The 22,357-nt window shown below is 49.9% G+C and overlaps 1 protein-coding gene across 1 annotated transcript in view; it reads left to right on the plus strand.

Annotated features, from left to right (window-relative positions):
• The window catches only part of RFC1 (replication factor C subunit 1), a 765,282-nt gene extending 753,424 nt beyond the window's left edge, over positions 1–11,858 (plus strand). Inside the window, exon 25 of the mRNA XM_085642249.1 lies at positions 11,231–11,858. Coding sequence (XP_085498375.1) covers positions 11,231–11,335 — 105 coding nt within the window. The 3' untranslated portion in view covers positions 11,336–11,858. The remainder of the gene's footprint in view (positions 1–11,230) is intronic.
• Positions 11,859–22,357: the final 10,499 nt, after the last annotated feature.

Consider the following 22,357-nt stretch of genomic DNA (forward strand, 5'->3'; position numbering starts at 1 on the left):
AATGTTTGGAGTGCCTGGTACCAGAAATATCTCTGGCTCCTTTGAGAGGATGATGAATAAGTAGCATGCTATTGAAATTTAGATTCAAAGGAGAAACTCAAATGATGAGGTAACACAACTTGTGGATTTAGCCAAACATTGTATTGTCCTAGAAAATTAACCTTCATAGTCAGCACTCAAGAGATGCCCACTGGGACAAGTTTTGTTTGCTATGACCACAGATCCACTAGCTGGCAAAAATATACTAGTAATTAGAGCCAGGCGTCAACAAGATCAGCATAAACTGAAATGGTTTGTGGATGATATTACTAAATAGAAAATGCCTTCGACCGCCATCAACGAACTAATAATAGTTTAACCTAATAACTTTGCAAGGCCTCATGCTTTAAGATCAATTCCACATAGTTCTGTCCAGTGCTTAATTTGTGCCAGGGCTAAGAGTGTGCCCATCTGCAGCCGAAAAAGGTCAGGCCGGGCCACCCCTCTTTGTTTCGTTTTCCTTTGGAAGTTAATTTTTTCTTGTACATGGGTTAATTGAAAATTCGGAGCTGCATGTGACACGAATGCCACTTTTGGTTCTTTTTTGGTGTGAGTTGCACGGTTCCTAAATTGATCTAACTTTAAGGATACTGTCTCTGGAAGAGGTAAGGGGGGTGACCCACCTACACATGCCCGCTGTGATGCCTCCTTCTGTATGCTCTTATGTTTTAATTTTGAGTGATGTTCCTAGACTCAAACTGGTTCAGGCTGAGTCCACTGTTCAGCTGATCCTTAAGGTCCTTCATTGGGTAACTAAGTACATGGGTTTTGATCCTTCCCTATCTGCACAAATCCTCATGGCTCTAAGAGTCGACTGGATCAGGCCATATCCGAATTAATTTCCTGGTGATTGCATAATTATTAGTTTCAAAGATCCGAATGTTGTCCGCAGTCTCCTAACCCGACCTAAGATTTCTTTCTCAGGGTCTTACCACTGGGGTACTTCTATAAGCCTTACTACCATAGTTTGCCTCTTTCTGGCCCAGCCTCAATTCCCGTTATGGGGCACAATTCTGTGTATTGTACTTCCAGTTTTTCTGGAGTTGCTCTCAGCAACAAATGAATGCCCCTAGACGGATGTGGAGGTGTGATTGACTGGAATGTGTTTCTGATGCGGAGTCTGTTAGCTACAGGACTGGTCTGCAGACAAATGAGACAATGGCCTTTAAAAATGAAGCGTCTCCAAGAACAACAGGGGGTAACTCCGTAGGCATTAGGTTTGTAGATTTGCCATCGCACGCCAAAGCTATGATGCCCTTACCCATCCAGTATTATGTTCCCTGCAGTAGATATAGGGGAAATATGTACAAGTTTACTTTTTTTCTGGAATATTGCAGGGATTACAGCAAAATGGTTAGGAAAGATTGGCATTCTTTGGTGGACCAATATGATTTAATTATTTTACAGGAATCATAGGCCATAACGCCAGTATTCCTTAATTGCTACTCTGGCTTATTTACCCCTGCTAGCCCCTCCTATTCAGGACGTCCTAAGGGTGGTCTGTTTATTTGGGCTATGCTTGGAGTAAAGGTTAAAATAGTCCAAATGAATTTAAGTTGTCCAGAGTCCCAGGTGCTGCAAATGATTGGTTCCCATTCTTTTAAATTTTATAATAATTACTTTTTCAGTACCACCCATAAGAATTTTCAGTCGTTATTTAGCATTGTGTATAAACTTGTGCTTAGCTCCAACTCTGCTGATTTGATCTGTAACATTCCGATATGCAGAGACTTTAATGCCAAAATGTGTCACTTATCTTCTGATGATGGTATTATGCATCCCTGTACCAGGGGCATAACAGTCGGCGCCTCTGATTCGAGAGGTGTTGAGTTAAGCCACCAGATCTCGTATCGTGACCTGGTGAATATGCATGAGGAGGCCTATAATGATACACCTAGGGTACACACTTATGGACAGGGTTACAAATCCATAACTGACTACTGTTTTATCACCCATAGTCTTTCACAATATCTCTATAGTAGTGAGATATTGTGCTCAGCACTCAGTGACCACAACCTGTTGACTGCTACGCTACTTTTACCATTTGACATTGTTGAGTGGTTTAAGGAAGTTGTTCTGCAGCCACTGCCATTTTTATTAAATTTTCACAAACAATATACAAAACGGGGCATGTGGCATAATATCACAGTGGTGAGAAACGGCCATATACATAGCTGGAATGCGCAACACAAGCATTTTGACAAATCAATTTCAACATGACGTACGAGCTACCCGGTGTTAGCAGGGAGACCACAACCAATTTATTCCAATTTTTATGCCGGTGCTGCTGATCCCAGCTAGCCAACAGGGAGGACGTTTCCCCACACGCATTCATCATCTATCTCGAATCACCGTAGGGGCTTACAGTTCCATACCTCAGTCAGGGGGATCCCCGGGTATCCTGACGCCGTCGATGCCCACAGCCAGAGCAGAATCAGTAGATTGCGCCCGGACCCAGTCTAGAGATGGCTCCCAATTATCCCTGGGTCTAGATGTTGGCGGCATAAGTTCCCAGAACACCGTCAATTGGCATTGGCCATATGTGACTTCTCTCAACCATTCTTTGATAGTGGGTTTCCTACGCTTCCCCCAGCCAATAGCAATCTGTCTCTTTGCAAATAGTAAAAGTAGTGCGTGTAACCTACGCTTTTTAATGTGAGTGTATTTGACAAATCCCAACAGGCCCAGTAACGGAGATGGGGGTACCTGAACGTCGAGGATCTGATTTATGGTTTCGAAAACTTTTGTCCAGTACCCAGCAACGTCTGGACAGGCCCAAGCCATGTGGAGGAACGAGCCGCAGGTGCTTTACAGCACCAGCAGCAGTCGCTGTCCCTTAATCCCATCCTCTGTAGGCCAATTGGCGTCCTATAATAGCGGTGTAAGAATTTAAAATGAATTAGTCTGAGTTTGTAGTTGGGTGAGAGCTCAGTCATTTGAGCGCAACAGTAGGCCCATTCAATATTAGACAAAGGTGTGGGCAATTCGGCGTCCCATTTAGGGCGAGCTCCGGAGGTCGCCGCGGGGGTGTCCGTTTGCATACGTGTGTACAAGCGGGTGATCAATTTGCGTGGTGACGGCGTAGTCAGCAGGTTTTCAAGGGCATTTAACATTGGCGGCTGGGATGGGAAGCTAGCGTGCAATTCACGGCAAGCCGCTCGAAGTTTGTGATGCAGAAATATTTTACCGAAGGGTACCCTTTCACCTTCCACGGCTGTCGGGTAATCCCTGAACACCCCTCCTGGGTATAGGTCTGCAAAGGTATGGAGTTTCATCGCCTGTGCAATTTTATAATTTATCTTGTCTCGGATGTTAGGCAGGAGTGGGTTCTGTGCAATTGGGATCGAGGGGGCATATAGTATCGGTATATTTGCCCTTCTACGCAGCCCCTCCCATGTCCATCTGAGCGTTTCGGCAGTATTCAACCCATCTAAGGGGCATTTGTGTTTTTGATACACTGCCACACGCAACGGCACCGGAGCGACCGCGTCCTCTACGACTGCTACATGCGGCTGAAAGGGTGTCTGGTGGACCCAATATTGTAAGAATTGCGCCTGTGCACATAGTGCATATAACTTCATTTCTGGGGCACCAAGCCCACCCTGCCTAGTAGGCAGCGTCAGAAGGTCCCACGATACCCTAGCCTGCCCTCACCAATGAGAGCAGCAACGACCGCAACGTGTTAAAGAATGACTGAGTGAGTATGAGTGGCAGGTTCACGAATAGATATAGGAATTTAGGCAGGATGACCATCTTGGTCAGAGCAATTCTGCCTGCCAGCTACAATGGAAGCCCCTTCCACAATGCTACTTTTTCTTCCAGCCAACTCACTGCCCTGCCAAAGTTAAAATTCCAGAGCTCTTGTACATCACGGCTAATCCAAATACCCAGATATTTTACCGAGTCATTCTCCCACTGCAGCGGAAATTCCGAGGTGACCACCCTGGTATTATCTGTAAGGGGGAAGATTACCGACTTATTCCAGTTGATAGATAGACCTGACAGGCCGCCAAATTTGATAAGTTCCCTCAGTACCACATCCAGGTTGCGCTCTGGTTCCGCAATATACAGTGTGACGTCGTCTGCGTAGAGCGATATTAGCAGACTGCCTGCGCTGAATCCGATCCCCTTATCTGTGTGATGTTGTCTAATCCGTGCAGCCAGAGGCTCCATCGCTATTGTGAATAATAACGGGGATAGCGGACACCCCTGACGCATGCCGCGTGTAATTGGGAGGGGGTCTGAAATAAGATTATTTACACGCACCCGGGCTGATGGTTTAGTGTACAACAGCTTTATCACAGGTTATGGGAGGTAGATCTGCCGGGAATGAAGCCCGACTGATCCGGCAGGGCGATCATAGGGAGCATAGGCTGCAGCCTATTGGCTATTAGTTTAGCCAGTATTTTAACATCCACGTTTATAAGTGATAATGGCCTTTAGGAGTCCAGTTCATTATCAGGTTTGCCTGGCTTCAGTAAAGTGATTATAATAGCTTCATGCATAAATGGAGGCAGTATCCCTGTTTCGTGTGCTTCCTCAAAAACTGCCAGGAGTCTGGGAGCAAGTTCCTCTACGTATGTTTTGTAAAATGCTGCAGTTAGCCCGTCCGAGCCCGGTGCCTTATCCAAGGGCAGGCTCTTGATGACACTTGTCACGTCTTCTATTGTAAATGGCAGGTGCATGTATTCCCGGTGTCTGTCATTGAACCACGCCAGGGCCACGGAATCAAGGAATTCCTGAATGCCCTCCGAGCATTCTGCAAGCCTAGCTTTATATAACTGCGTATAGAACGAGGAGAACGCCCCCAAGATGGCAGGGGAGCCTCTTACCTTATTGCCATCTACGCTGGATAGCTCGGGAATAAAAGCCGCCGCACGCCTGGATCGAAGCAGGCCCGCGAGCGTGCGGCCTGGTCTATCCCCCTCGCCATATCTGCGTGCCTCAGCATATTTCCCTAAAAATGTTACTTCTCTGTGAGCTTCCTCCTCATATTCTAACAGCATGCCTTTTAGATCAGCAAGCAGGGCCTCGCCTCCACCATTATGTACGCGGGCCTCTAACTCTTTTATCTTAGATTCAATATTGCCCAAGGTGGTTCTTATAGCCTTCAAGACTCCTGCCTGATACATTTCCCCCTGATAACCACCTTAAACGCCTCCCAGAGGACCGCCTCTGTGTCCACCGACCCGGCGTTCAGCGGCAAGTACTCTGATATATCTGCACGTATTTCTTCCTTGAATGACTCATCCAGTAGCGCCTTTGGGGGAAGCTGCCAGGTGAATTCCCCACGTGTAGTATTGGGAAGGGATAACTTCAGGAGACAAGGAGAATGGTCTGAGACTGTTCTCGCCAGGTGCACGACCTCGACCACCCATCCAGTCATATCTCTTGACATTAACCAATAGTCTAGTCGAGACCAAGCGCGGCGATGCTCCGAGAAGCACATACCCTCCCTAAGCAAAGGATTACGTAAACGCCAAATGTCCACCATTTCTCCATCCCCAAGCAGTGCATTTAGAACCTTACTAGCCGCAGTGTGGTGCGTCCTAGCCGTGCCTTGTCTATCCAGGTCGTCATGAAGTATAGCATTGAAGTCTCCACCCCATAGAATCGTGTCGCAGCCCGTGGCCCTGACTTTAGCCCAGACTTCCTGAAAAAACTCTGGCGAGTCGACATTTGGTCCATACAATGCCACCAGAATGAGCAGCGTGCCTCCCAAATATCCAACTAGTATAATATAACGACCCTCAGTGTCTGTGTGGATCTCACGCTCCTTCCAGTCCAACCCATGCTTTATAAGAACTGACACCCCTCTAGCATAGTTTGAGTAAGTGGAGGAGTACGAGTATCCCCACCTGTTGTGTCTGAGCCTCGCCGATGTTGGGGTACTGAGATGAGTCTCTTGCAGCTGGCATATGTCAATGTTGTGTCTTGCTAGATAAGCATGTACCATGCGGGACTTCCTACCATCATTGAGGCCACGAATGTTCCAGGTCAAACAATTTATGGTAGTCTCGTGTAGTGTAAGTCAGTCAAACATTTTGCATCAAAACCTTCCCCGTCAAACACAGTGTTTCGCAGTTGCGTATATCATACCCACCGTGACGGCGCCACACATCCTCAAACCAATCGAACTTGAACCCCACCCCCCCGTCCACCCACATCAACCCCCCAACTAGGTTGAAGCAAAACCCCCCCTTCAAAAAAAATACACTAGAAAGTACCTGGGAAATTTCCCATGGGGACGAACGAGTGCCAAGCGGTAACCCCTACCTGCGCAGGGTGGCCAAGAGACTACAATGGACGGACTTGCACTGTGACTTAACAGGAACATCTCTATGGCTTAGATATAATTATAACTTCCCACCTACACTAGCGGCTACAATCAAAATATTCATCCCTACTACAATCCACCGTGCGAACAAAGTGCGTGTGCAACGCTAAAGCGGAGAAACAATCCAGGAAATCCAAGTGTTAATCCTACAATGAGTTCCAAACGAATTATAGAGAGTCAGGTTGGAAAATCCACATTGTTGAGGGAAGTCCAGCGACAGCGTATCACTCCCACCCAGCAGTCACATACCAAATCCCCCCCATCATGAACATTGCATTAACAGTAGAGCAAAAATACAGGCTGCATAGGCTGCATCACATGGATCAACCATTGTCACTTAGCTGGTTTTCGGAAGCACCGCCGGGTCGGGGGCTAGATTTTTTCGACTTCCCACCCACATGCTTGGCAAACTTTAGGGCGGACTTGGCGTCGGTGAAGAAGTGAGTGGAGCCATCATGGGATACTTTCAGTTTGGCAGGATAAAGCAAGGAGTAGGGAATCTGTGATTGCAGGAGAATTCGCTTCGCTGGCAGAAATTCTCTTCTGGCCGCCTGGACCGCCGGTGTGAAATCCAGATAGAAGGCCACTTGGTTCCCTTGGTATTGTATAGACCCCATCGTGCGAGCCTGGCGCAATATGGCATCCCGATCCTGATAGTTTAAAATCCTCACCAAGATAGGACGCGGCGGTGCCCCCACTGGTGGCCGAGGCCCCAGAGTGCGGTGCGCCCTTTCCACCGCAAATTGAGGTGACAGGTGTGTCGCATAAAGGTCCCTCAAGAGGTCAGAGACATATAACTTCATTTTCGTGATTACTGTGGTCTCCGGAACACCCGTGACGCGCACGTTGTTTCGTAGTGATCTGGTCTCCAAATCCTCGTTCTTTGCCCTTATCACCCCTAGGAGTCTGTCCATTTGCGACAGTTGGTCTTTTGTCTCTACCTGAAAATCGTGGAAATCTGACTGTTTATTCTCCAGGACATCTAATCGGTGCTCATGCACTCCCACCTGAGTCTTCACGACTCCATCTGGGATGTAAGGTTGTCCAGTTTCGCGTCTATGATGCGCAGGCTAGAGCGCATTTCTAGCATGAGGGATCGCATGTCTTCTCCATGTTCTTCTTGCTGACCCTCCGTTGCCCCTCTGGAGGCCGTGTCCCCATCTGGATCCAATTGTCTAGTCGACTATCGCTGCTCAAAAGTTAGCCTGGGCTGCTTTGCATCCTGCTTTCCCATGTCGCAAATTTGCTCAGGCATCCCAGGCCACAGCGGGCCCCGGCTCCCCCTCTTGCCCCGCCGAGCCTGCAAGGACTGCCCGGGCAACACCACCTTCCGAGACGCCCAGCCAGGAGTAGGGTCAGAATAGCACAGCGGGCCCGTGGCGTACAAGTTACACACCTCCTCGCACTCCAGCCAGAATCTGCAATGGATACTACTCAGGTATGTACAGGGTGCCGCTATTTGCCACCAAGAGTATGCAGTTTGAGGCCTAGGGGTTGGATGGGCCACAGATCCCACCACGTACTTCAGCAGGAGCCCTCCATTCCGCCCCCGATGAGGAAACAACTAATCTGCCCCAACTAGGCTTCTCCCAAGGCTGGATCACCACCTCCTGTAGTGCCTGGTCAGTCACCGCTCCGGGGCAGCAGCCTGAAGCCCCAAAACTCCCTCGCAGCAACTCACCTTGTGATGGTAGATCTCCGCCCCTCAGCCTCGGCCAGGCTGCCCAGCTTTGTTGAGAAAAATGGCGGCTTCGGCGGCAGGGACGCCCCTCTCCCCTACCGCTCCAGACACCGTCCGCGTTGGATATGTCGCCGATGTCCCATGTAGGTAGATACCTAGGCCTCCGATGTGCGCCCGGGCCCGGTATTTCGCCCCGCAGCGCGTCTGCGCCGTCTCAGCCTGCAGGCCCGAGTAGAGACCCCGGCCTTAGTTACTCGCGCTGGCCGCTTCCAGGCTCCGCAGTGCGCTGCACACAAGTCGCTCGCTACGTTCCGGGCTGATAATTTTTATTCCTCCGCGTCGGTTTCGCCAAGGATGTCACCGCAGGATGCCACAAGTGTGGGAGGATCCAAAGTAGAGCGAATTTTAGTCCATATATTCTCGGATCATTGAACGGATTGTGTCTCGGCCGGCGGAGCTCTCTCAGGGAGCAGCCATTCTGCAGCCCTACAAGCCACGCCTCCAGCTTTTCATAAATTAATTACTGGTTCTGTGAAGTTTAAAATACTGAACCTGTCCTTGAGTAAAATGCAAAATGTGTCATTAAAGCAGACAAGAACTTTTAAGTTGGCCTCCAGATGTAACAAATTACTGGGAATGAATGTCACGGTTAGCTACCACAATGCCTGCAAGCCAAGCTAACCCTAGTTGTTTGAGTCTATAAAAATTGATTGTTTTATGGATTCAACTGGACTAGGCCTAAACTGCCTAGACTAGAATGAACAGGAATAGGCCTTTTTCCGAGTGTATAAAGAGATCAGCATATCTCAGAGAGAATGTGTGCCTTGCCGATTCATCTCTTTAATATGATCACAGTAAAGAAACCCACAGTTCCACGGAAGAAGTGGCATGCTCAACTTTGGTGAAGACTTTCATGTTTATCGGCTCAGGATACTTGCCGAACGAGCAACAAAGGTTGGGCGTATTACTGTGAACAAATTAAACAGGCAGCTACACCAGGTACAAACTTGTGGGCCAACCTCAGGTCAGCAAGTTTGACTGATCAAAATCCCTATACGCCAAATACAACGAAAATAGCAATAGTTACAATATTCAGGGGCTCGACCAGTATTCCCTCACCTTTCTATCCCATTCATTGTGATAGCCAGTTCACATCTTTATTCAAGGCAGGCAATGATGAAGCTTGGAAGAGGGACATGACTTCAGCAGGTAGGACTGAACCACAAGAGGAAACTTGAGTTTTTCTGTGACCGTATGACGAAATTCAGAGTTTGGAAATATTGACCGTTATTACCATCATTTAAGCCTAACGTAAAAAAGTCTATCCCTTGACAATATATCTGTTGACGAGAGCGTATAAAAGTAAACAGCTTATACTCTGTTCTGAAACCTTCCAAATAGAAGGCACAATCGAGATGGTGACTAAGCAATACCACTAAGGGATCAGACCTGGGAATAGACACTGACTCAGGCCAACAAAACATCTGTGCGTCTTCTCTACAGTGGATTATAGTATAAATCGCCACATAAATGGCCTTACACACAAGCCAGCCTAAAAGTATTTTATCCAAGTAAGTCTGGCAGCTGCTGGAAAGTGTCTGATGAAGGTGGCCACCATTCATACATGGTGAAGTGTATTTTATGGACAGTGACAAGGGGAACTGTAACCAAAAGAGCAGTATGCCAGATTCCCTGAAGGCCACTTAATCCGACTCTTGAAGATTCAGACTGCCCCCCACTTCAGGGGGGCTGTGATCCATATTGGAGCCATCCATGGCATCCCGCCTTATCTGACGCCGATTAAGATATTGCAATATTTTGGGGGTACGCACTCTCAGTGCCCACGTTGCGGGGGGGATGGAGCTGATTTTCGCCATATGTTTTGGTCCTGCGCGCAATTGGGTTACTACTGGGAAGAGGTTATGGACTGCCTGAATCGGGTGACGGACCGCTCTATCGCTCCGGAGATGGGGGCCTGCCTGTTGCTTTGGTTTCCCCACACTCGCCGCACGAAGCTTACTAGTAAGTTCTACGACTTAGGGTTGATCATGGCCAAGAGGGAACTGACCATGCATTGGAAGTCACGGGTGGGGCCTAGCTTTAGGAGGTGGAGGTGGAGGACGGCGTTCGCGCGATGGGCAGGCGCAGAGGGCACCCTCCGGTTGCAATTAGCTCTTAGGAGGGACGACGACAAAGCACTAGCGACGGCCCGGGCATGGGAGGCGCTGGTGGTGGAACTTCAGGGGCTGATGTCTGAAGCAGAGGGCGACGGGAGTACGTCTGATCGACAGGAGGAAACGGTGAGCGGGGAGTAGGGGGGGAGCAGGGGGGTGCACAGGTCGCATGAGGTGTGGTTAGGCATGGGGGAAAGCCTTAGTTGCCTAGGGAATGTTTGAGCACTCATACACGATTCATGGAGCTGGGTGGGGCGCATCAGGACGAGGGCTGGCAGAGGGAGGCACACTGATAGGGGGTGGGGGAGGGAGGTGGTGGGGGGGAGCTCTGCGCAGGATGGGTGACTTTTCTTTTGTACACTTTGATGTCACGGTTTCGTATAAACTCTCCGATGGGGGATGGAGGGCGTTGAGCAATTGTATTGTGTGGTTGCTTTGAAAATAATAAAAAAATGTTTCAAAAAAAAAATAAAACCATGGCATCCCGTAAGAGGCAGACCCTCAATGCATTCGCTGGCTGCTGTGCCAAGATTGTGTATGCAGCAAATAAGAATTTGAAGTAGTTTGCAGGATTCGCTGTCATTTTCGACTGTTTTAAAGATTTTCCAGCCATTACGTGTCCCATGTGGCTAGACTGCATGAAGGTTTGAGCGGTCTATAATTGCACCCGAACCAAGTGTCTGCTATGTCGATAAAGCAGAATAAGTGTGTATGAAAGTGGGCATGGGCCGGCGAGTGTCAACAAAAAGTCCGGTATTTGTTTTCAGTGCATTGTCAGAGACTCTGTGGCGTTATTATGGCATATGTTTCTGTTGGATTAGTAATTCTTGAATCCGCTAGGATACCTTAATGTGCTAGGACAGTGAAGTGACTCTTTTCACCATTTGAAAATGTCATGTTTGTGATTCGTTTTAATATCTGTTAAAGTACTCTATTCAACAATAATTAAAATAAACATTATTCCTAGTTTCTTTTAATGTACAATATTGCTCTTTGCAGGCCAAGAAAATGAAAGCTTCCAAGACTGCTTCAAAGGCTGCCTCGAAGACAGAAAAAAGTGGAGAAGTTAAAAAAGGCAAGGGTAAAGGAAAGAAGACGAAGTGATATGTTATTCCGGAAAAACAGAACTGTACGATCCTCGGGAGTACTCTCCATGCACAGGAGGACAGTCACGTGTTCCTTGCAACTCCTTTGTGAAGTGACAGGATGACAATTCTAGCTTTTCGTGTGGCGCTCTGCTTTAAGGCTGCGATTTGATTACCTTCTCACTGCTCTGTCATTTTTGTTCAGGAGGCGATTCGACTTCCACTGCAACTTCAAGACGCATCAGTTTCTTTCCTAAGGAACGCAAATTAAACCGTTTTCGTGTTTCCAGTCTCTGTGCAAAATGTGCACCTTCGGAGAAAAGGTTTTGTACACGAGCCCCCCAGCAAACATGTAAAGTGCTTCCATCTCGGTCTAAGTCTTCACAGGACTTGCACTTATTTTAACAGCTTCTCTCTGTTACAACGTAACATATTTGTAAATAGCATATAGAGTAATGCTCGAACTGAAATTGGGCATTTCTTTTGTACATTACCTAAAAAGTATCTATATTAAAACTACAATAAAATTAGTTTCACAGAAACTTAGTTTGATTTAAAAGTATTCATTTGTTCGTCGTTCTGTGCCACTCTCGTTGGATCTGGCTTTCAATGGCAGTTGCTGTAAGACTTTAATAACCTTTAAGAGTCTCCAGATGTGTGTGCGGATTCCTGTCCGTCGGCATGGCTGCAGGGCTTATGCTAGGGTGACTAATGCTGCTTGAGTCATGGGTCCTGGCGCATCCACAATTTATAATGCTGCAACTGGAACGTGCATTAATGTTGCTGACCGAGTCCTGGCTTCACAATGCTGCTCTTGCCTCATGGGATGCCTCTGGGCTCCGACCACATGGACTATGTGCCTACGTCGTGAGCAGATTTGGAATTGCGTCAAGACTGTCAGCGTCATCCATCTGCACCAGTAGGACTGTGTGAGTGCGACCGGATTACCCCAGTGGATGCTAGCAGTACGGGTATATTCTGATCTGCAGTCCAGTGCTCTGTGTGTGTGCCCGCGCAGCAGGGGTGCATGGAAGAGTAGATTGTTGGGTGAGATTTTACCCCACTGTATGCTAACAGTAACTGGTATAATCTGATCTGCAGTCAAGTACTCGGTGTGTTTGTGTGTGCATATGTGTATGCGCATGTGTTCAGCAGGGGTGCATAGCTGACTAGACTGTTGTGTGCGAGTTTACCCCAGTGTATGCTAACAGTATCTGAAAGAAACACGTTAGATAGATTCCTCACCTTAGAATATCCCCAGGCGTCAGACTGGATCCGGAAGATTTTTCGTCAGCAATACCCCTTGCGCGTCGCTAGGCGTCGTCTGCGGCTCCGCGTCCGTCGTCGGCGTCGTGCGCCGGAATGACGTCGTCGGAGTACTTAGACGCCGCCCTCGCGCGCTACCCGACGCCACCATCGATCGTCGGGCTCCAAGTCGTCGGGTAAGTCCAAACGCTCTAAGAAGTCCAAGCGGCGACATCGCTCTTCGGACTCCCCTCGCCGGTCGCGCGACTCGGCCGAGGGTCCAAGTGGTTCCACCCCCGCGGCTCCGGCGGAGCCGCAGGCGCCACGCCCGTCCCCATACCCTCCGGTCCCTGGGACTCACGCGACGCCGGCGGAGGTCAGTGCCTTCCTCTCGGCCATGAGGAGCCTGGCCCCGCCGTCGACGCCCGCTGGCGCGCCTTCGGGCCCCGCGGACTCGACTGGGCGACCTTGCCTGCCGGCGGCTTCGGCCCCGGCGCCGTCGACGACTCCGGTCTCGACGCCGCAGGTCCCTGCGGGGCCCATGCCTGGGCCCCCGTCGACGCCGGTTGACCTAACCACTCCTCCACCGGCGCCGGCGCATGAACCACCGACGCCGTCACCGGCGCCGCCGGCGCAGACGCCTACACCTCCGGTGCCGCCGACGCCGCCGCCTTTGGTGCCGACTCCGGACGGTGTCCAACCCCAGTTTAGCCCTATTCCGGACCCGGCGCCGCAACGGCGTCAACCGACGCCGCGTCCGGCGCCGCTTGAGACCTATCATCTCTACAGTCCGGCTCCGATCATTCCTCCTGTTTATCAGGAATCGGACGACGGGGGCGACTGGGAGGGGTTTGAGGACCCTATGGCTGTTCAGTCGCAGCTTTCACAGGACTGGGCAGATGAACTGGGGGAGGCCAGTGGTCTTGATACATCGCCAGACACTGGATTCACTTCTCCTCCGACTGTGGCTTCGGGGGAGGGTGCAGCATTTTCTGTGGTGCTGCGCAAGGCGGCCGCAGCCCTTGGGCTCGAGCTGCCTGCCGTGGCTGTGAGGACTAACATCCTCACTGAGGTGCTTCAAACCGCAGCAAGCTCCACTGAGCCTCTGCTGCCGTTCAATGAGGCCCTCACTGACGTTCTGCAGGGCACCTGGTCCAAGCCCTCCACAGTTCCTCCTGTGGATAGGAACGTTGCCAGGCGCCACCGCCCTGCTCCGGGCGACCCCAGTTTCCTGTCCCAACACCCCACCCCCGAGAGTCTGGTTATCCAGGCCTCTACCTCCCAATCCTCCTTCCCGACCGCTCCGCCGGACCGGGATTCCAAGAGACTCGAGCAGTTTGGCAAGAAACTGTTCTCGTCCCTTAGTTTGGGCCTGCGGTCTTTAAACACCGCCTGTCTCTTGGACCGTTATTCCCATTCTCTGTGGGATACGGTGGAGGACGTGCTGCCCCTGTGTCCGGAGGAGGTCCGGACACGTCTTACCCAGGCTTTGGCCGATGGGAGGGATGCAGCGCGGCACGCCATACGATGTGGGCTTGACACCACGGACTCGCTGGGTCGGGCGATTTCCACCACGGTGGCGCTCCGCCGCCACGCCTGGATGCGGTCCACGTCATTTTCCGGGGATGTCCAGACCACCCTCATGGACATGCCCTTTGATGGCACTCGCCTGTTTGGTGAGAAGGCGGACAGTGCGCTGAACCGCTTTAAGGACTCCCGGGCTACGGCCAAGTCCTTGGGCCTCTCGGCTCCGCGGGCGCACACCTCCGCTTTTCGCCCCTTTCGTGGCCAAGGAAGGGGCGCCTCCTCACGTCCGCCCAGCCACCAGCCGCAGAACCAACCTGCGCGCGGTCGCGGACGTGGTTTCCGCCGTGGCGGATCTGGAGGACGACGTGGTCAGCCCACATCCACCCCGGCAGCATCCGCCTCAAAGCCTTCCTAGTCCGAGCTTTCAGGCCCATTCCACGCCAGTGGGCGGCAGAGTTCGCCATCACCTGCTCCACTGGCGGTCCATTACATCGGACAGGTGGGTGCTGCAAATCGTCCGAAGGGGCTACTCCCTCCCCTTCGAGACGACCCCTCCAGCCATGCCACCGCAGCACCACCGTATCTCGGGGGATCATTTGAATCTTCTCCGCGAGGAAGTTTCGGCCCTCTTGGCCAAGGGGGCCGTCGAGCGCGTTCCGAGTCCAGAAGTAGGTCGTGGTTGTTATTCCCACTACTTTCCGGTTCCCAAGAAGGGCAAAGGGGACCTACGCCCCATCTTGGACCTCCGGAACGTCAATGCCTTCCTCCGAAAGGAAAGGTTCAAGATGTTAACCTTGGCTCAGGTTCTAGCTGCCCTAGACCCTGGAGACTGGATGGTAGCGTTGGACTTGCAGGACGCATATTTCCATATCCCCGTCCTGCCGGCCCACCGGCGTTACCTGCGGTTCACGGTGGGCCACGAGCATTTTCAGTTTACCGTGCTCCCCTTCGGCCTCACCAGTGCCCCTCGGGTGTTTTCACGAAAGTGATGGCGGTGGTCGCAGCTCATCTGCGCAGATCAGGGGTTCCAGTCTTCCCCTATCTCGACGACTGGTTGTTGAAGGCGGGCTCGCCCCAGGCAGTCGTCTCCCACCTCCAGACTACGGCGGATCTCCTGCATTTGCTGGGATTTTCCATCAACGTGCCGAAGTCACACCTGAGTCCCTCTCAAAAGCTCCTCTTCATCGGAGCAGTTCTCGATTCGGCGCAGTTCCGGGTCTATCCACCGGAACAGCGGGTCCGGGATATACATGCCCTGATTCCCATCTTTCGGCCTCTATCCTGGGTTTCGGTCAGGCTAGTGTTGCGGCTTCTGGGGCTGATGGCCTCCTGCATCCTACTAGTGCATCACGCCAGGCGGCGCATGCGGGCTCTGCAGTGGGACCTGAAGTTTCAGTGGGCCCAGCATCACGGCAACCTGTCCGACCATGTCTTGATCTCGGAGGGCACTGCACAACAGTTGCAGTGGTGGCTCACGGACCGCGATTGGGTCATGGGCAGGAGCCTCTCCCTTCCCCAACCGGAGCATGTCGTAGGGACGGATGCGTCCCTCCTGGGCTGGGGTGGCCATATGGGAGAGGCGGAGATCAGAGGCCTCTGGTCTCCGGCGGAGTCTCGTCTCCACATCAACCTGTTGGAGTTGAGAGCGATCCGACTTGCACTGAAAGCCTTCCTTCCCTCTGTCAGGGGCAGTGTCGTGCAGGTGTTCACGGACAACACCACCGCCATGTGGTATTGCAACAAACAGGGCGGGGTGGGGTCGTGGACCCTTTGTCAGGAGGCTCTGCGCCTCTGGACGTGGCTGGAACACCAGGGCGTCACCCTAGTGGTTCAACATCTGGCGGGCTCTCTGAACGCCAGAGCGGACGAACTCAGCCGCCGGTGCATGATGGATCACGAATGGCGTCTGAACTCCGAAGTGGCGCAAGGTCTCTTTCTGCAGTGGGGAGAGCCTTGGTTAGATCTATTCGCCACCGAAGAGAACGCGCAATGTCAGCAGTTCTGCGCGTTGGAATTTCCAAAGCGGCACTCGCTCGGCGACGCTTTTCGTCACGATTGGAGTTGCGGTCTGTTGTACGCCTTTCCGCCTATACCACTTCTGCCCAGAGTGCTGAAGAAGATCAGGCACGACCGGGCCCAAGTCATCTTGGTGGCTCCGGATTGGGCACGAAGATACTGGTATCCCGAGCTACTCAGTATGTTGACCGATCCCCCGATACGTCTGCCCCTTCGGGAGGATCTTCTGTCGCAGCAGCAGGGGACGGTCCTCCACCCGAACCTGTCCAGCCTCCACCTCCATGCGTGGAGATTGAGCTGCGGCAGTTGATGCCATTTGACTTGCCTCCTGAAGTCTGTGATATCATTCTGGCAGCCAGGCGTCCCTCCACAAAGACGGTATACGCCTGCCGGTGGAACAAATTTGTGGCATGGTGCACAGCAAAGGCTGTGGATCCCCTTTCCGCCCCTCTTTCTGAGGTTCTTCTCTTTCTTCTTTCTCTGGCCCGGCAGGGCTCTGCCCTGGGCACCCTGAAAGGTTATCTTGCTGCCATCTCCGCCTTCTTGCGGCTTCCTGATCAGCCTTCTCTTTTCAAGTCCCCTGTGGTTACACGCTTTCTGAAAGGCATTACTCACACGTTCCCTCCTGTCCCTTTTGTAATGCCTCAGTGGGACTTGAATCTGGTCTTGACATTCCTGATGTGCGCTCCCATCGAGCCTCTTCACCATTGTCCTCTTAGTCTTCTGACTCTTAAGACTGCTTTTCTGGTAGCCATCACCTCGGCTAGACGGGTGAGTGAGCTCCAGGCTTTATCTTCAAAGCCTCCTTTTCTGTCTGTTCATCCGGACAAGGTTGTCCTTCGGCCTCGTCCCTCCTTTCTTCCGAAAGTGGTGACTCCATTTCATCTTGGGCAGTCTGTCACCTTGCCCACCTTCTTTCCGCCTCCGCATCCTTCCAAAGAGGAAGAGAGGCTCCACCGTCTGGACCCAAAACGTGCGCTCTCCTTTTATCTGGACCGCACAAAGCAGTTCCGGGTGGACGACCAACTTTTCGTTGGATACGTGGGTGCTAAGAAGGGGAAAGCTGTGCACAAACGGACCATCTCTCGGTGGGTCGTTTTGTGCATCAAAATTTGTTACTCCTTGGCAAAAAAGGACCCTCCTGTTGGGCTGCGCGCCCACTCCACTCGGGCCACAGCGGCTACTACTGCTTTGGGACGGGGTGTCCCTTTGCAGGACATCTGTCAGGCGGCGACGTGGGCTTCGCTACACACGTTTGCCAGGCATTATTGCCTTGACAGCCAAGTCCGGAGGGATGGCTTCTTTGGCCGTTCTGTCCTCCAGGACTTTCTGGTGTGATCTTGGTTCGCAGACCCACCACCGGGGATGGTATTGCTTGGGTATCTATTCTAAGGTGAGGAATCTAACTAACGTGTTTCTGTCAGATGAACAAGTTACTTACCTTCGGTAACGATGTATCTGTAAGAAACATTAGTTAGTTAGATTCCTCACCGACCCACCCATCCTCCCCGTTCTGCGAACTGACATCTAGGGTTAAGGTTGTCCTTTTCAGGCCCCTAGATTTTATTTTTGGCACCAGTGTCGGTCTTTGCATGGCTCTGCGTTCCTGGCGCGGAAAGCTATGTACAAGAACTGACGTCAGCGCGCGAGGGCGGCGTCTAAGTACTCCGACGACGTCATTCCGGCGCACGACGCCGACGACGGACGCGGAGCCGCAGACGACGCCTAGCGACGCGCAAGGGGTATTGCTGACGAAAAATCTTCCGGATCCAGTCTGACGCCTGGGGATATTCTAAGGTGAGGAATCTAACTAACTAATGTTTCTTACAGATACATCGTTACCGAAGGTAAGTAACTTGTTCAACTGGTATAATCTGATCTGCAGTCAAGTGCTCGGTGTGCATATGTGTGTATGCACATGCGTGTAGCAGGGGTGCCTAGCTGACTAGACTGTTGGGTGAGAGTTTACCCCAGTGTATGCTAACAGTAACTGGTATAATCTGATCTGCAGTCAAGTACTCGGTGTATTTGTGTGTGCATATGTGTGTATGCGCATGCGTGCAGCAGGGGTGCATAGCTGACTAGACTGTTGTGTGAGAGTTTACACCAGTGTATGCTAACAGTAACTGGTATAATCTGATCTGCAGTCAAGTGCTCGGTGTGTTTGTGTGTGCATATGTGTGTATGCGCATGCGTGCAGCAGGGGTGCATAGCTGACTAGAGTGTTGTGTGAGAGTTTACCCCAGTGTATGCTAACAGTAACTGGTATAATCTGATCTGCAGTCAAGTGCTTGGTGTGCATATGTGTGTATGCGCATGCGTGCAGCAGGGGTGAATATCTGACTAGACTGTTGGGTGAGAGTTTACCCCAGTATATGCTAACAGTAACTGGTATCTGATCTGCAGTCAAGTGCTCGGTGTGCATATGTGTGTATGCGCATGCGTGCAGCAGGGTTGCATATCTGACTAGACTGTTGGGTGAGAGTTTACCCCAGTGTATGCTAACAGTAACTGGTATAATCTGATCTGCAGTCAAGTGCTCGGTGTGCATATGTGTGTATGCGCAGGGGTGCATATCTGACTAGACTGTTGGGTGAGAGTTTACCCCAGTGTATGCTAACAGTAACTGGTATAATCTGATCTGCAGTCAACTGCTTGGTGTGTTTGTGTGTGCATGTGTGTGTACATGCATGCGCGCAGCAGGGGTGCATAGCTGACTAGATTGTGTGAGAGTTTACCCCAGTGGATGCCAGCAGTAACTGGTAGATTCTGATCTGCAGTAATCTGCTGTGTGTGTTTGCAGCAGGGGTGCATGACAAACTAGACTGTTTGGTGGCAGAAATTGATATTTGCTTTGGAAATTAGTGATGGGTGTTGCTTTATTATTTTGAATGTTGAATAATAGTCTGGTTGTTGAGCATTACCTTTTTGAAGTTGACCTAAAAGTAGATGCTTTTGAACTATCGTACCTTTGATTTGTTATTGCTGTCCCAGCAGAAAAATAGAGAATTACCTACACATTGGTCACCAGGACTCATGCTGAACGCAGCACTACTCCTTAGCCAGCGAAACACTAGACTGGTGAAACGTATTACTTTTATAAATGTGTTTTACTCTACAGACCTGAAACACTATGACAACCTGGATTGCCAAAGCCAATAGGTCTTGTTTTAATGTGCTAATGTGTGCCATAATGCACACAAAGGTTTTGTGCTGTGTTTGTCTGCAGCCTCTCTCTTTCTGTACCTCCTATAGCTGTATCATTTTATATCCTAAACTGACGGTGCTGCAATTTTTTTTTATTAGCTCCATGTGCTTATTTTATTGCTGGCTTGGTAGGTTTATTTGGAAAGAAATATTTGGTTGTTGTGTAGTATTTTCAAAATGTTTTTTCTGGTGCTGATGAAAAAGTGACCTAACCTCAGTAGCTTTCTTTCTGGTAGATACTCTATCTAACCGCAAATTCCTCACCTTGTGAATCTACAGCTGCTGAATAAATCCGGAAACATTTGCAATAGTTCCTACACCCCAGCGGGTATCGTCATCTGCTCCTCCATTCTATCTCTGGCATGATATATTGATATGGCACTCAAAATGCATCTACATGATCACATGTCCCTGCCATTTAAGGTACATCGGCATAACATGTAGGAAGGAAAACATTTTTATAGAGGTACATAGGAGTAATTTGAAGTGCAGCAAAAGCACAACAAAAAAGATGTGTCACTATTTAACAATGGGCCACGTAGTGACCGATTTGAAGTGGGTGGTGTTGGAAAAACTGGAGGTGCACACTAGGAACTCAAAGGGCTCTTTCTGAGAAAGAACAAGAACAATGCTGCGTGTTCAGACTTAGAATGTCCAGCTACCAGACTAGATATGTCCAGTGGTTAATTAGTAAAATAAACAGTGCTGGGGCTCTCCTCAGGAGGCAGCGCTAACAAGAGAAATGTGCTGGTTCAAACTTCCTCCTGACTAGAGCCCCTGCACTTATTATTCTGTAGAGGACTTGGCCTAATGGCTAGAACTGCCGATTTCGGAGCTGGGTAACTGGGTTTGAGTGTCTGCATGGCTCAAAATCCTGTGATTATGGGGAAAATCACATAGACTCCAAATACGTGTCCTTAACTTGTACTATAAGCACAGGTGCTAAGAATTAGGTGCCGGTGCTAAGCACCAGAAAGCACCGGCTCAAATTAAGCACTGGATATGCCAGACACTCTGGACTAAACAATGACATTCCATACAGGGCTGTGTTATAGTGAATCCCCTTGAAGTACCACTTAAGCAGGAGCCTCCAAGGATGTACCGCTGCACCAGATTGACAGTGAGTCATGTAGGTGGAATGCACTTGCATATAGGATTGTAGTGGAGGTAAATATAGGTCGCTACAAATAATTTGGACTGACAAAGATAGGTTTGTCTTTTTCTTACCCACAAGAACAAGCCTGCGGAATTACCTCAGAAGGTTGTGTGTGTGGCATGCAAGGATGAATTTGAGAATATGAATAATATGGTCATTAGATAGATTTAGCTAGGAGTAGGGATTGATATACTGGTGGTCTTGAAGAAAGCCAAAGTGACCAGTTGAGAGCACACTAGGGCTGAGACATGTAGACCAGAGTTGATGGGGAGCACTTAATGGGACTCTGTAGACATCAGCCAGCTCAATTTTAACCTTACTTCGGGGTCTTGAGAAATAAACAGGTTAATTAAGGCAACTTGAGACAATTTTAATAAAGTAGATACTCCTTCCTGAAAAATAGGTGTCACCGTAAGAGCTTTCTTGGAATCTCCAAGGTTGTGCCTGCCCAGATATGGTTAGAATTTCTGTGGCAAGAACTCGATGATGAAGCATGTCGCTATTGTGAAAACACAGTGGGTGAGAGTACTTAAAATAAACTAATAGGTTTAGCAGGGAGGACCATTTTTGGATGAGAGTCCCCCATAGGTTGTGGACACCGCCCTTGTGATTTTGTAATAGCTCCTATGCACCAGCAGGTGGCGTCCTCTGTCTCCTCCGTTCCACCTCCGGCCAGTTATGACGACATGGAGCAGCATTTAGAGCCCCCTCCCTACACACTGATATCATTTGTTTATTGGTATTATACAAGTTAGAACCTCATTAATTCCAGAAATCCACTCCACCAAACAGGGAAGTGGAGTAGGGTAGATAGTGAGCAATCTGTTGTGTTTGATGTAACTGACATTCCATTGCTAAAGCTGGCCCATTGGAACCTACAATAAATAAATCCAGCATTGGAAAATCACCATTGTTTTTTGGACATCAAATCAGGAACTATTCCAATATTATTATTTTAATGTGCTCCCATCTGTTTGATGTTAGGAATCTTTGGTTGGATAGAATCTCTACAAAAGTAAAAAGTGGTACCGAAAGTAAAACAAATTATTCTTCTGGGTGATTCGCCTAACTGCAGAACCCTCTCCATTAAAAGAGGTGGGTCTGAGGAGGGGACTTACACCAGAAAGTCCTGCGTGACCGAACAGTCAAAAATACCATTCCTCCAGACTAGAGAAAGTATGGATGGATGGATGCCCATGAGGCTGCCTGACAGAGTTCCAAGGCTGTAGTCCCAATCTATTGCCTGGTGGATTGAGCCCTTAGGAGGATCCTTCTTGGCCAAAGCATAAAAAATAGGATAGTCCATTGTGATAGGGTCTGTTTCTGGACCGCTTTCCCTTTCTTTGCACCAGCAAGTCCAATAGAGAGCTGATCATCCACCTGGTACTCTTTAGCCCTATCTATTTAGAAATGCTGAGCCAACTTATGATCAATTATTGTAACCTCAAATTCTCCATGGAGGGATGTAGTACAGAGAAGGGGGGTGATGGACTGCTCTAAATGTAAAGGTGAACTCAGTTTCATGAGAAAGTATGCACTAGCCAAAAGGCAGCATAGGGCTGAACCTGGGCAAGACAAACTTAGCAAGTAAAAGGAGAGGAAGCTGAGTTGTGGACAGTTAAACCTTTGGGATCTAGTGTTCCTCAAAGAGGTAAGTCTTGAACTCTTTCCTAAATTGGAGCTGTGTTGGGGCGTTCCTGATAGATACAGGGATGTTGTTCCAGAACCTATTTTCATAGAGGGAAAAGGCCTATTGATTTGATTTTTGTTTTTTACATCAGTCTGATGGTGTCCTGGCTGCGCGGGTGCTGAGAACCACCAGAGATGGTGAGCTTGTCGGCAAGATACACTGGAGTGCTGTATGTGATGGCTTTGTAAATGATGCAGCTA

The sequence above is a fragment of the Triturus cristatus genome, chromosome 2_2 (genome assembly GCF_964204655.1).
Source record: "Triturus cristatus chromosome 2_2, aTriCri1.1, whole genome shotgun sequence".
NCBI lineage: Eukaryota > Metazoa > Chordata > Amphibia > Caudata > Salamandridae > Triturus > Triturus cristatus.